The sequence below is a fragment of the Rhinatrema bivittatum genome, chromosome 17 (genome assembly GCF_901001135.1).
Source record: "Rhinatrema bivittatum chromosome 17, aRhiBiv1.1, whole genome shotgun sequence".
NCBI lineage: Eukaryota > Metazoa > Chordata > Amphibia > Gymnophiona > Rhinatrematidae > Rhinatrema > Rhinatrema bivittatum.
In genome coordinates, this window is record NC_042631.1 from 17,317,198 (window position 1) to 17,332,445 (window position 15,248).

Genomic DNA, 15,248 nt, shown 5'->3' on the forward strand with positions numbered 1-15,248 from the left:
TAAGTCATCAAGGAGGAACCAGTAAGTCATAGGTGTTTTTACTTCCCGTTTCTTGGGGAATAATTTGAAGTTTAGTCAGCATCACACATGACAGGTGTGGGCAGTATTCAATATGTTTAATTTAATTGCAGTGGGATCGACCCAGAGGATTGGTTTCAGTTTCAAATAGCCTTCAATCACATAATAGCCAAAGGGGAGTTCAGTGATGAATCTTCCAGCAGCTTTCAAGTATGTGGAGGTGTAGCATTTATTTTGGCTGGAAGAGAGAATAATTCCTTGCGGGATATGTGTTTTGGTTCAGATCCAGCCAACAGGACCAATCCTATATGCCTTTCCCAATGGCTTTTGATAGGGGGAAGGCTTCCAAAAATCTCAGAACATTCAGGTATTGTGGCCCTGGTAGCTCTAGCTGAATCATGGCCTCCTTGGTAGGCCGATCTCCTGTATTTGAGGCACAGAAGGCCCTGAGGCTTCCATCCTTCAAGGTATTTCCTTAAAAGGTCCAGTTTTGCTTGAAGGCCCAGATCATTTTTGTCTTATGAACTGACCCTTGACAGAGCATGCTTGTTAAGAAAGGATATTCTTAAGCTGTGGTAGCTTTTCTTCCACAGGGTAGAAGTGCCACCATTAGTTTGTGTGTGAATTGGACCACTAGAAGTGCCACTATTGGTTTGCAGGTCAATTGAAGCAATTTATTTTTTTGAGAATTGGTGCTTCGGTGTGGACGGTTCTGGAATTTGCAGGAAATTCTTCCAAGGCTTTGGCTCTTATTGCCTTGAAGCTTCTGCTGGAAGATCTCTCATGCAGCAGGGGACTTAGTTTGGAAAGTCTCTTCGCATCTTGTTGTGCCAAACATAGTGGGCCTCTGCTGTTCATCTTGGGAGCTAAAACCGATGTTTCCTTGGTGGGATTGCAATTTGAGCCTTTCATGGAGATTTTTCTGAGCAGCTTACTTTGAGATTGGAGACTCCTTTTGTATTGGTCATAGAGGATATGGTTGTTTCCTTCTTGTCTGACGAAGGTGGTCATATCTTCCTCCTGAATTGTACAGTTTGTTTTACCTTCATTAGCAGGGTGCAGTCCTGGGGTTGAATACAGACTCCTCTGTGCCTTGTAGGTGGGAGGCATCCTTTTGAGATATGGTATGGTCTATATTGTCTTCTGGAAGTCCAGTTTTGTTTTGTTTTTTGTTCTACTGTATAGTAGAGTGAGAAAAGGTGAGGTGGCTATTTATTTATTTTATTTATTTATTTATACAGCTTTTCTATACTGTTATACAGAAAAAAAAGTTTACAGGTTTAAAAATACAAATAAAATATTAAATTAGAATAAAAATTACCTAAAACAATGGCGCTTTAGATTGTTGTGGGGCTTAATTAGGTTCTGGCAGTCTCTTACCTAAGCTGCTGAGGGCTCAATCTGTGAGAGCTTTTCTTGGTTTCACCTTATGGGGACTTGTAAGGCAGTGTCTCAGTCTTCCTTGTGCTCCCCTTCTGAGCATTATTGCTCGGATGTCAGTATCGCGCAGGAAGCTTCCATTCACTTCTGAAGGTTTGGCAGCGTCCCACCCTATTCAGCAGTAGCTTTGGTGCATGACATTCGTCTGGACTGAGCTGACTGGAAGAAGTACTTTTACCTTCATACGTGATCATTGCCTTTCCTTGAGTCCAGTCAGATCAGTTCAGGAACCCTTCCTGTGCTGCCAAACTTGCATGTCTTTGCAATCGCAACCTAACATGTTCTTAAGGACTGTGGAATTGTTTATTTCTGCTTCTAAGTAGGTGAGCGGTTTCTGGTATGTTCATCAAATGTTCTATTAATTCTGCTTCCTTAGTCTGCTGGAAGTTGATTGGTATTGAAAAAAAGATAATGTTGAATGGTTTGGTTTGACATTGTCCACAGTTAGCTTGTTACAGATAATAGTGGCAAGCTGAGGTCAGTTCATGATGACAGCAAACCTGCTGATCTGTGAGCATATCTCATTTGTCTCGACTGGATTGAAGGAAAAGAAATTATTAGGCGGAAGTAATTTCGCCATGTAGACTGTCAGAACTGAAACAGTCTTCCTTTAAACATCATTATTGTTTTGTTTTTTTTGCCCCATGTTTACAGGCAGTCTGTACAGGAACCACAGCACCAGCTTCAGTCTTTCAAACCTGGCCCTGCCCACAAAAACTGGGAGAGACAAGACCACACCCTTTCCCAGTTTGAAAGGTAAATACTGCTTCCTCTCTCCTTGCATAGAGTATCACCTCGGTGGTACAGATCTAAACCTGGCCTTCTTTGCAGCTACCCCCATCTTTAAACAGGAAGTTGGCCTGAGATGTACATCCTGAGGATCACCTTAGCCATTGTATATGTTTAATGCAGAAAACAGGGCCTGAGTTTTGAGAGCAGTTATAAAGAGAGGCACCTCATTAGTCACCATATCACCATTATATTTATTTATGTATGGGTTTTATATGGTGCCCTACATAGGTGCTTCACAGCATTTATAAAAACAAATGGAAGCACAGTGCTAGATGGACCTAAGTAGATGAGAAAAAGTTGATGACAGTAGGTACTAGGAAGGCCAATTTGAAGAAATAGCTGGTTACTTTTTTTTTTTTTTCTGGAACATTGCCCAAAAGAAAATGGAAGCTTTTTCTATCAGTAGGAGAGCCTGAAAAAGAGAGGCAGCCTGTTTAATCCATGAGGTAATTCACACAGAAGAGAGCGAGGAGGTACATATTGGTACATAAGGCTGCGCTGTGATTATATCTGAAGATGAAGGCTGGGATCTAGCGCTTAGGAAGAGTCGCAGGAAACCAGTGCCTCCTTTGGTGCAGCAAGAGAGAGTCCCTATGTGCTCAGGCAATTAAGAAATGGATACAGAACAGGTTAGGTTAAAAATGTAAACTTAACAGATGCTCTTTGGATCAGGGGTGAGGACAATATCGGGGACCCTTTGAGTAGTGCACTTAATGATCAGCCCTTCCCTTTTTCAGTTAAAGTTCGGGATTTAGATTTTATCTTGGACTCTTCCTGTACTTTTCAGTCCCAACTGTGCTGCCTTTTTAAAGCTTTGATTATTGCAAATATAGAGAGACATCCTCTCTTAAAAAAAAAAAAAAGGATTTTAGACCATTAGTTCAAAGCTTGGTGTTGGGCCGTTTGGACATGGGGCTTCTAAGGGAAAATGCCAGGGAGTCCAGTTGATACAGAACTTGGCAGCCCAGTTGGTCACGGGCTGTAAGAGGGGTGAACATGTCACCCCCTTTTTAAGACGGCTGCATCGGCTGCCAGTGGCACAGATGTTGCAATATTGGTGTCCAAGGCCCACGGTATTTGAAAGAGCATCTGGAGGGGAGTGTATGCCTCCCAGACCCTGCAGTCAAAAAAATAGACTCTCTCCTAGACGGGGGTTTTCAATCGTTTGGTCCCGTATTCTGGCATGGACTCCCTCTGCAGATGGCGAGCGATATTCAAACATTTTAAAAAGAAGTTGAAAACTTTACTTTTCCAGCAGGCATTTGATATTAATTATAGAGAGTAGTAGAGTCCCAAAGCAGCCAAAGAACTGTTTTGTTTTATCTGTCAATTTCTTTGTTAATGTGTTGTGTCATGAGTGATTTTATTACTTTGTTAAGAAATGTAAGAGCATGTGCTGCATAAGCAGGCTATAAATATTTTAAATAAATGAGGGGCATGTGACTTCCCCAGGGAGGAAGAAGTCCTACCGGGTCATGTGATGGTAGTGTGTGTTTGGGGGAGGGGTGACACGTGGCCGCGTGCTGGAGAAGGCTCCATTTCTGGTGCCCCTGTGCCAGAACTGGCTTTAGCCCTGGCGGCACCCTGTGTGACTGGGGGAAGGGCAGTGGGAATTCTGCCCCCCCCCCCCCCCCCCCCGAGAGATGGCATCTCAGTCCTGGTGTCCCGGCCGGTGGCCCCTTGCCTCCTGGCTGGCGCACATGGGCATTCTGCTCCTGTCCTCGCTTCTTTTCCACAGATCATTCCCCTTTTTTTTGCTTTCTTTCATGTCTGGAAGTTGATTTGATTTTGCTCTTTTTTTTATTTTCCCATTTTCATCGGAACTCAAGACTACTTTAATTTTGAAGTAGGAAGGGAGGCGGAAGGAGGTTGGTATGACTGTGTGCTGACCTCTTAACCCTTTTGGAAGAAAGGTCCCAAATGGTGGTTTATTTTTGTAGTTTGCTGTGCTTCTTTCCTCTTGTCTCTGAGTTGTATGTAGAAATACTCTAACGTTTTAGAAAAGAATAAACGGTGCAGTAGGACCTGACCATGGGAGCGGCAGAGTCTGCGGCAGACGGGGCTCTGGGAAGAGGAGACAGTCTGCAGACAAAAGGGCTTGGGAAGAGAGGAAGTTGCCGGAATCTCTTCCCTGAATCTTCTGGGCCTGACCTTAAAAAGCATTTACACGCTTAAAATTGGGTTTTACACGTATAAATGCGCTTGACCCGTGTAAGTGGGCTTGTGAAAATTGCTAAGGTATACGCCATTGGTTATAAGTGCCTTTTATGTGCAGAAATGGCTTTTGAAAGTTGCAGCAATAGTGTGTGTGACCTCTACACGTTCAGCTCCTTGGGGTTTAGTGAGAAGGGGTGGTTTGTTGACGTTGATGGCCTTTCAGGTTATGTTCTTGTGGCAGCTAAGATAAGTGAAACGCCAAAGAGATGGTGGCTGTCACTGATTGCCGTCATCTGCCCTTCGGATTTCCATGCGCCTTGCCTTCTCTGCTCAGCTCAGCCTGCCTGTGTGCGTGTGCGTGTGTTGTATGCATGCCTTTGAATCGTGTACGAGTGCTAATGCATGTAAGGATGTTATAGCTCACATATAGTAAGCTGATAGAGGATGGCAGAAAAGACCATTTGGCCCATCCAGTCTGCCCCGACAGTGTTCACTTTTCAGAGAGGTAATATGTGGAAATGGGATCCATTGTTCTAGGCAGGGAAAATGACTTGGATGAGCCTGGGCCGTCCAGTCTTGTATTGTGTGTATGTCACAAATAGATTGGCAGGTCTTTTCACAGCTTGCTCGTTTACACAGGATCGGCAACTTAAACTGTTTCATTGATAGTAATAGGGCGCAAGTCAGCATCGCAAGCCGTAGTTCACCCGCCTGGATTGATTCCAAATGGAACTGTTCAGTCATTTTAATTCAGAGGCGTTTATGGGGCAATTTTCATATTTGACTGCACGGTTTCAAGGCCCGGTATCAAAAGGAAAGCACGAGTATGCTGTCCCGGGGAAAAGGACCTGCGGAGAGAGAGGGGCCTGCTTTTCTGCAGGGACGTTTTGCCTGGTAATAATGTGCCTCGCCATTGGAAATGCAATCCCCACACACTGCCTTCCCCCACTGTAATCTGCCTATCTCTTACCCGCCAAGTACTTCGCCCATTGTCGACCCCCTGCGGGTAAGGGATGGGCAGTGATCAAACAGCCGGCATATCCAGGTAAAAAGGGCTTTTGAATATTGACAGCCACTTTCAGCACTGGATTGCACAGGAGTACAGGTCAACAAACAAGATGGAACTGCTGATCTCTTTTTCTTGGCTTTGATCATAAATCCTTCTGGTAGATATGAGAGAAAGTAGATGTGGCTGTCCACGTTTAGTCTTTTTCTGACAACTTTGCTCATTTGCATCTTCATTTGGCCGTTTGTGGTGTCTGCCATGCTGAATACAGTAGTGCGGCTTTTGTGCTAGTTCATTTGGATGTGCAGGTCAACAAGCAAAGGCTCAACCTATAAGTTGTGTGATGACCTTTCTTTCTCTGTTTCCACGCTGCTGCTTTGTTCAAGAAGAATGTCGCAAACCGCCTTACCCAGCCAGAATGGCTGTGTGCAGTGTCACTTGATAAGAGCCAGACCTAGATTTCCCAATAGGCACACTAGGCCCCCTTCTGCCCCACGGACAGGCTGCCTCTCTCTTCCCCTCCTGTTGTCTGTCTGCAGAGCTCACCGCTCTGGCTCTAGCTCTGCCTTTATTAGAAGACTGCGAGTGCAGACACCGAGTCAGGCTGGGCTGGCCCAAGCCCCCGGCTTGGAAGCCTAGAGGAGGCAGGGCCTATGAGTGCATGGCTTGGTCTGACTCCCTGCAGGCCTTGATTTCTGAGCTCTGAAGGGGCAGCAGGATAGCAGGTCTGGGCCGGGATGGGTGGTGTTGAGAACTGAATGGGAGGTTTCGGGGAGAAGCAGCATGGAAATCGGAGGTTCATGGGGAGAGTAGAGATTCGTAGTTGGGGGAAGCATGGCACCAGCAGTGTCTAAGGGCATCAAAAGTATAAATCTTCCCCTGAAAAAAGCTAGTGTGCACCTGTGGGACCCAGACATAGAGCAATTATTTTACAGCAATTTGGGAAGAATTTCTAAAATAACTTAAGAGCTAAATCTGGTAGGCGTGTGCTTTTTAAGGTTCCCGTTGGGTGCCAGGGTGGAACTGAGCAGAATCTGAGTGGAGCAATGCAGTTTGATGTCATCGGCCTTAGCTCAGACGCTGTTGATTACTACCCTGTCGCTCTCTGCTTCCTGGCTCTGCATTTTGCCTTCTGTGTGACGAGCATTTCTCAGCAGGATTTTTATAGCTGTATCTGTGCTGTGCCCTGCGAAACATTGATGCTTGTCCTGTGTGCGTGCGTGTGCTTTACGAGGACTGGAGCCAGCGTCTTCCCTCCTCCTGAGCAGGCAGTAGGAGTCCAAAGCTCTCTCAGCCAGATGGTGTTCAGTACTGCGTGTGGTGGGGGATGGGGAGCCTGCCGGCATGGGTCTGGGGAGGAGGGGGATGTGTTTGTGCAGGATGTGTTGGTGTGTGAGCAGGCTGGGGGAGCCTGTGGAGGCAGAGCCAGTCCGTTAAAGTCCATAGATAGGGTGGGGCAAAACCAGGACTGGCTGACGCTGTGCAGTCATGACAAGAAGCCAGGAGGTACCACGTGTGTCTGTATGCCTGCCCTGCGTGCACGTTGGGATATCATGTAGGCAGCCGCAGCATTGTTTCTCTTGTTTTTGCTCACATCCTTAGCTCTCTGCCAGCCCATAGTCATCACACTGTTGATTTTTCATTTTTTTTCCACCCCGTCACCTGTCTTTGCTGGTTGGAGCTGGTGACACAGAGGAGGGCTGGCAATGCAGGCCTTTGCATGTTTGTCTGCCAGCAGAGGGGGGAGCGGGAGCCGTGTCGTATCTTGGTGGGACCTGTTCTTGGCTTGGTGGGTGTCATTCCTTTGATCAGCTCTTTTCAAAGCATGTACTGCCTTCTTTGTCTTGCAGGGGCTGATGGGGGGTGAGGGTGAGGGGATGGAACTAATGGGAGTGATTTCCCGGCACTAACTGTGACTTTTGTGTCCCAGTATTTGGGCTAAATACTATAATGGAGATAATAGCTGACGCTGGGCCTGCCTGCACCGAAGGTGGGTTCCCTACTCCCAGCGGCATGAGCTGTGCATGTCATCGCAACTCCCAGCATCCTCACTGCTTACCCGTTTAGCTCGTTCTCTTATTGCATAGTTCATATCACGTGAACTGTGCTCTCCACCCATAATGCCTTGGACATGTGCATATATTTGCTCCTGCATTGCCTTCTATGCTGCGTATTTGTCAGATCCTGTACTGGGTCTGTGAATTTAGGGATGTGTGCGTGTGTGTGTGTTGAATCATGCTCTGATTGGTTGTAAGGGTGCTTATGTGGGTAAGAGTGTTTTGGGATGGGAGTTGATATGTAGATGTATTTTGAATTGTACGCTGGTTCGGTGCGAGTGTGTGTGTGTGCGTATCTTATTGTGTGTTGTTGGCTCTGATGCGTGAAGCTGCCACATCTCTGCTCCAGTGCTCCTGCCCTCATCTCCATTGGTTTCTCATTCCCTTTTCTCCTCTGTGGTGCTAGCCTGAAGTCCATGTTTCTAGTGGTGTGTGCAGTGTCAGTTTTACATGGCATGTTGGCTCGTACCCCCTGTGTTTTCTGAAGTGTGTTAGGGTTCTGATCCTTTCTTCTCACTTGCAGGGAGTAACAGACGAGCACTCGTTGATCAGAAGTCCTCGGTTATTAAGCACAGCCCTACGGTGAAGAGAGAGTCGCCCTCCCCCCAGGGAAGAGCCAACAATTCCAGGTGAGATTGATCCCTTCCTCCCGTGCTGTGAGTGTTCTTGACTTCCTGGGCTGAGGCTGTGAGGGAGTTTGGATGAGGGTTAGCTGACCTTTGGTTTTGTTTGTCAGTAGGGAATGCCTCCTCACTCGGGATCTCTGTCCCTGTTTTTTCTGCACAGTGAGAACCAGCAGTTCCTCAAGGAGGTGGCAGTGAATGTCCTGGACGGGCAGGGGGTGGGCTGGCTGAACATGAAAAAGGTTCGCCGCCTACTGGAGAGTGAACAGCTTCGGGTCTTTGTGCTGAGCAAACTCAACCGCAGCATCCAGACTGAGGAGGATGCTCGACAAGAGATCATCCAGGATGTGGTGAGCAAGCCGAATGGTTGGGGAGCAGAGAGCATATGAGGCTAGGACATGGGCAATGAGGTGCAAGGTGTCACGGGGGAGGGGGCCCATATCAGTGAGGCTTATAGGAGTATGGCTAGGACATGGTGAATGAGGAGGATCAGTGGGGCATTAGTACTGCTGTCATTTCTATAGTGAAACTAGATGTACAGCCACTTCAGAGACAGTCCCTGCTCCATCGCGTCTAAAGGTTTCAGGAAATGGATTTAAATTAAGAAGGTGCTTGTTTTAATCATTGTTGTTCCTCTGCTAGGCTAGTTTAAGAAATATAAATAAATGATCAAGAAGAGCTAGTTTGCTTTTATTGCATCTTCAAACTGAAGGCTTTTTAGGCGGACCTTGAATATGGGCCGTGACACATCGGCTCTGGAAGGCTGTTACAGGTGTATGATGCAGCAAGGTGGGAAGCACAGAGTTGGGAGTTGGTGGAGGAGAAGGGCACAGATAGCAACAGCTTACCCGTAGGTGAGGAGGAGAATTTGATCTGGAGGTGGAAGTGAATAGGGAATCAGTGTGGTGCTTAGAGGGGTTACATTTAAGGAAGGTAAGTCATGTAACTGAATTTGGGCTAGGGGACACTGATGTTTGATTTTGTCTCCTTGTAACCTCGCCTCTTGCTGTTTCCTTACAGGAGATCAGTCGGAAGGTGTATAAGGGGATGCTGGACCTCCTGAAATGCACCGTGTCCAGCCTGGAGCAGTCCTATGCAAGTGCCGGACTCGGGGGTATGGCCAGTGTATTCGGCCTGCTGGAGATAGCTCACAGCCATTACTATATCAAAGGTACGGGACGGTAACGCTGTGCACGCAGCCAGTCCCCATGTCACAGGCCGGGCACACAGCTGCGGTCCCAGCACATTGGGTATCGGTGCTGCTACAGAAACTTTCCTTAACCGTATGCGTTCTTTTTGCTTTTTGATTTTAATATTTCATTGTAAATCTGCCCGGATAGTTTGAGTTTTTCTAACATTATCTGTTTGCATGAATGTTTTGTTTTCCACGTTGAACAAAGATTGGCAGAGGAGTAAGAACAAACAAATGTATCTACGCCTCTCTCTGTTTTGACGTTTCTTTGTCCGTCCCTTCCCTCTCTTTGTTTCTTTCTGATCCCTCTGTTCTTCTAAAGAACCGGAGAAAAAGAAGCGAAGTCCCACAGGCGACGGGGCCGCCACGCCTGTTACCAGAGAGCCAGGTCTCGGCAGCAGGGGGGATCCGAAGCCTGCCGTCCAGCCGCCTGCCCCCCAGCTCCTGCCCCGGCCGGCAGGGCCCGCAGGGAGAGGCTCCCGGGAACCCGACAGCAAGAGTTTAAAGGAAGAGAATTTTGTGGCGTCCATTGGTGCGTATGGAGGGGCCCGGGAGGGCTGACGAAGCAGGGTTGCTTCAGGGTCTGCTGCCTGCCTGCCTCCTCCTCCTCCTCCTCCTCTCTGCCATCTCCGCACTCACTCTCTCCAGCTCACTCCATTCTTACTTTTGCTCACCAGGCTCCTCGTCTCCCCAGGAACCGGACGGATTAAGATGGCCTTAGTAAATTACGCATTGATTTTAACATTTTCCTCTGCTGCCGGTAGAAGCGCCTGGAGCGGTGGGCAGAAAATAAAAAAAAAAAACCCAAGTGCCACGATTGGTTAATAGGAAGGCATTGCTGTTTAGCCACACTGAGGTCAATATTCAAGGGGTCTCTGGAAGGGTCATTTTGGAGTTTCCCCAGATAAAACCAAAAATGAAATATTTTCCCCTGCTGACTGGGAAACTCATTTACCCAGCACCAAATTTGCCCAGGTAAAAAGAGGGTGGTGATGGAGGGGTTTCCAGAATGTGATTAAAATGTAGCCAGCGAGTGCCGCTAAAGTTAAGTCTGGTCGGAAAAACAGCTGCCCCAAAGTTGCCTGGGTAACCTTAACCAGGCATAGTCAGTGGGACGCTTACTCGGCGGCATTTAGCTGGGAGCCCAGGTAACTGTCCCGCTCACTGAGCTGCTAAATATCAACCTCATTGGCTCTGCTTCAAACGTTTGGACTCCCTTACGTTCAGATATCAGGGGGTAACCTCACGCCTTGAGCCATGTGCAACAATGCCTTGCTGAGAGCCAAATGAGGAGGTGGAAGGAGAGGGGGGATAAACCAGGTAAACTGTAAGAGATGCACGTGTCACGTGAGGCTGGCTGAGACTGGCCCTCTGGGGGCCGGGAAGAGGAGCTAGGGCTGGATCTCCTCGGGGAGGTGGAAGGAGGCTGCAGGCCCGAGGTCTGGTGTTGCTGGTTCTCCCTGGGGACGGGGATGCCTCCCGCTGCTGCCCGAGTCTGAGGCTGCAGTGCTTGGGTATCCCCTACTCAAGGAGCCCAGATATCCTTTATTGCTCTGATTCTCATTTTTTAGCCATAATTCCTTCGTTAGTTGCCATTAAGTTTTGCTTTGTGTTTTTGGGGGAGAAGTTGGTTTCTTTATTTATTTATTTTTTGTTTCCCATTTTCCCCTATCGGATCAGCCTCTGATTCTTTCTCTGTCTTTCTCTCCTGCTTGCAATGCATCTTGGGTAGAATTGTGGAACAAGCACCAGGAAATGAAAAAGCAAAAAGCTATGGAAAAGAGTAAGGAACCAACGGAAACCACGAGCCTTCCCATAACTGCCAGCTGCTAGGGCCATAGGGCCAGGAGTAGAGCTCAGAATATGCAGCTGATCACCCGTCTCCACAGGAAACATGCAATCAACAGCCCTTTGCCCAGGGCAGGGTAGTGAATGATGTGCCCCGCTGCCCTGCAGGGAGGCGCAGGGTGGCAGGTGATAAGGAGACTAGAGATAGTGGGGCATGTTCAGATGTACAGGGCAGGATAGTGGGCACAGTGACAGGATGTAGCTCTCTGAGTATAGCATGGGTCTCAGTATAGGGCAGGATAACAGAGTGAACTGGGGTCATGTGGGGCATCCATATTTAATCTAGGGCTGGGTAGTGGTGTGATGTAGGACAGTGAGAGGCAGTATAGAGCAGGGTGACAGGGTATATCATGGGGCATTACTATGAGGAAGGTTAATAGTAACCTGGTGAGCATAGGGCAGCAGGGTGTTTGGACTGTAGGGATTAGTATAAGCAGGGTGATAGGGCTGCGGGGCTCAGTGTAAGGCAGAGCTTTCCTAACTTAACCTGGGGACCCCACCGGATATCCGCAATGAAAATGCATGAGATAAATGTGCATATACTATCTCCATGATATGCAGATTTACCTCATGCATATTCATTGGGGATATCCTGAAAACCTAACTGGCTGAGAGGTCCCTGGGACAGGTTTGGGAAGCCCTGGTGCAAGAAATGGTGATGGGGCTTATTGGAAAAGGCAACACGGGGCAGAATTGTAGCCTTGGCACCCAGATGCTGTATGGGACAGGGCAGCAGGATACTTTGCAGCATGGAGCAAAGGGGTTTATTTCAGGATAGCTCGAGAGAAGGGAGAGGAGAAGGAGTGAGAAGCAGAAGAGAGAAAGCAAAGTAGCTATATGGAGCTGGGACAATAACCATTCCCTTGTTGGTGGACGAAGTCCCCATTTCTGACTGTCGAGTGTCCCTGACAGTGCTCTGCATGAGCAGTCCAAACGCAATAGCCCATGGGAAGGTTGGCAGATATGGTACAGGCGAAAGTGTTTGCTCTGGTGTGCTGTCCTCTCCCTCCTCAATTAGTGGCCGTAGTAGTGCCCCACCTTCTCTTCTCTGCCTTCTCCTCGTGTTCCTCTCCTGGCACCAGGACTAGTCTCTGCCACCCCCAGCTGTTTCTCTGCTGTCTCTGTCTTTCTTTTCCCTGTTGTCCCAGTTGGATCTGTGGCAGACTGCAGGGGGCCCACATCCAGCACGTCTCTGAACATCATTAGGTGGGCAGCTTTGCTTGTCTCTCTAATAGACTGCTTCTTTTGGATTTGAGTCTCCAGTCTGCCAGAGGTGGGATTGGAAATGCATGCTTCCTGATTAGGCAATCCCAATCCTGAAATTTCATGTTTCTCAATAGCTTTCAAAGAGTCCTTACCTTAGACTGCATATTTCCCAACTGGATAGCTCTCTTATTGAGGCTTATCCCTGAAACAATACACTCAGTAAGGATAGAGACTGCATCCTTTCTGGCTCCAAGCTGAGCTCTGTCAAGCTGCTCCATCCTCACATTCTCTTCACTCGCTCCCCCCTTGCTAACACTCTCGCCTTCTCTTTCTCCCCCCCCGAGTTGGCTATCTTGCCCCTTTTTCTCCCCCCCTCCATCCACTCCCATGCTAACTAGCTCACTTTTGTCCTTTGCTCCCACGCTGGTTATGTCCCTACTTTCTCCTTCAGCACTGAGTCTTACCTTCTCCTTGCACCGGCCAACTTGGCCCCTCCATTTGCTTAATGACTAACCAGCATCTCTACTATCTTCAGGCTCTGAAGCAGCAAAACACGTCCTTGATTTGGGAGAAACAGAAGAAAAGAAATCTCAAATCAGCGCAGACAGTGGCCTCAGCATGACATCAGGATCGCAGGTTAGTATGTGTCTGGATCACAGATTGCTGTGCCCTTCATATATCTGGATCACAGATCCGTGTGCGCCAAGGAGTGACTGATTCAATCAAGTAACATTGTCAATGACAGCAGAGAAAAACCAACCCGTCCATTCAGCCTGCCTGGCTATTCTGTCTGTTCTGCTATGAATACAGCCCGGTTGCCAGCCACAGACTGTGACTGCCTGCAAAATCTCTCTTTATCCTGAACGTTTTTGGTTTTTTGTCTTCATCCTTGGTACACCATCTTAAGTAGATGAACATACAAGACACTCTCTTAGTTCCTTCTTTCACCCCACCTTTCTCATGTTTAACCACAAAACTCTAATAAGCTAAGTAGCCAGAAGTACTAGCATGGTCCCCTGCATAGCCTGCTGGATACACAAAGCGTGTCTTTCTTCTAGGGCCTCTAGTTATTATAGCACTTTGGGAAATGTATTCATCTGATGCTTTATGATTTCAAAGTTCTCCAGTTTATTGTGTTTTATCAAGCAAATGTCATCTTGGTGTAGTTTTTCAACCTCCAACTTCTATTTCCTCTTCACCCAGCCAGGCCAGTCCAGGCATTTGGGTTAAGCCCACCAACCAGCAGATGGCGACGGTCGCGCTGATGTCAACTCCTTTACAGGCTGCAGTGCTGAGCTCAGCCTGCCGGCTTTGTCTGGCATCCCATGCTCCGAATCTGGATCTGGGCGAAGAAGACTCTCTCTGGGCATCTCCTGAGCTGAAAGCCAAAAACTCCCTCCCTCAGTGGAGCATTTCAGGAACCAGGGGGCTTTCGGGAAGGATCTAGGGTCACTTAATTGCTCTCCTTTACCCAACCACCCCTGTCCTCCTTGTTAGATAAAGTTTAAAAAAAAAAATAATTGTAGACTACAGAGAGGCAGTGGGGGAAGACTTGGCTTATCTAGGAAGCCTCCGACTTCATTGGGTGAATGCTGGGTTGCAGTGAGTTTGAATTGCGCCATTTTAGCCAGCAGAGCTTTAACAATGGCCACTTCTGACCGCAGGGGAAAAAGCAGATCCTGTGGGTCACATCAGCTTGTGGAGGGTGACTTCTTGTGCCGGTCTTGTGTACAGGAGAAAGAGAGAGCACTTTTGGGGAGCGGGATGGGGGGGTCCCACATGGGCAGGGCAGTCACTGCAGCCCATTCTGCGAAAGGCGGCCATTTTGGAGGGGCGCCCAGTGCTGGAAGAACCTGACCCTCTCTCCCTGTTTCCTGTGGGGCTGCAGTTTCTGCTCCTCCTGTTGGTGCAGGAACCTATTCCTTCTTCCTCTTAGGCTTCAATTTCAGTGGACGTTTTGAAATGCCTGCATCTGGCATTTTGAATTGAGCAGAATTCTGTTCCGGGCCCTCTTCTATGCTGTCTCTCCTGCAGGGCAGGCCACAAAAGGATGAGGAAGGAGGTTTTAGAGCAGGAAGGTGATGGTATGATCTGTTTTTTTTTTTGTTTCTTTAATTAAGGATTTTTATTGATCATCAAACAGTATATAGTAATAATAAAAGTATACAGATAAATTGACTTTCAGTTTAAAGCATTTCCTCCCTCCTCATGATCTCTGTTTCTGATGAATCTCTCTTAGGGATCTAAAAGGGAGTGACAGCAAGGATTCAGGTTTTCAGGATATCCACAATGAATATGCATATGAGAAAATCTGCATGTTCCCTGTACGTACCAGGATCAGTCCAGGACACCTGGGTTGTGACTCCGCACCAGTAGATGGAGACAGACTAAAACTTGTGGGCTGAGCCATATAGGACCCTGTGCCAATCACAGCCCCTCAGTCTTACTCTGTCTCCAGTAGATGGTGCAGGTGCAGTCACAGCCCCTGCCTGGCATGATTCTGTTAGTCGGTCAGGTCCGGTTAGTTTTTATGTAACTTGGTGTTTTTGAGGTAAGCTTCGGTGAGCTTCTCAAAGTAGGTGTTTTCTTTGGTTAGTAAAGCTGTCTGCCCTGCCTCCCAGGGGGGTTGAGAGGTCCTGAGGGGACTACCCCCCCCTGGTCGAGGCCGCTGCTAGGGTCGAGGACCCGGCTTACCTAGTAGCAGCGTCAGGGGTGACACCGGGGAGCCCGGTTCACTCACCCCTGCAGGAAAAGGGCTCCAGAACCAAGGACAGCTGCAAGCTTTGTAAAAAAAAAAAAAAAAAAAAAAAAAGGGGTTTTTTGTTTTTGTTGTGCCGGCTCTCCGTTTTCCTCGCGTCTCCGCTCCGTGTTTAGGGGGGGGGGCGCCGGTAGCAGGAGGGAGGTCGCCG

At 48.0% G+C, this 15,248-nt stretch overlaps 1 protein-coding gene across 22 annotated transcripts in view; it reads left to right on the forward strand.

Annotated features, from left to right (window-relative positions):
- MADD (MAP kinase activating death domain) overlaps positions 1-15,248 on the forward strand; it is a 95,454-nt gene that overhangs the window by 28,832 nt on the left and 51,374 nt on the right. For 9 of the 22 annotated variants that reach the window (XM_029582763.1, XM_029582773.1, XM_029582768.1 and 6 more), the window contains 8 exons: positions 2,113-2,214; positions 4,080-4,118; positions 7,994-8,099; positions 8,257-8,443; positions 9,114-9,264; positions 9,608-9,817; positions 11,018-11,068; positions 12,875-12,975. In XM_029582763.1, coding sequence (XP_029438623.1) covers positions 2,113-2,214; positions 4,080-4,118; positions 7,994-8,099; positions 8,257-8,443; positions 9,114-9,264; positions 9,608-9,817; positions 11,018-11,068; positions 12,875-12,975 — 947 coding nt within the window. The remainder of the gene's footprint in view (positions 1-2,112; positions 2,215-4,079; positions 4,119-7,993; positions 8,100-8,256; positions 8,444-9,113; positions 9,265-9,607; positions 9,818-11,017; positions 11,069-12,874; positions 12,976-15,248) is intronic. The other 13 variants (XM_029582782.1, XM_029582780.1, XM_029582781.1 and 10 more) reach the window with 4 other exon arrangements.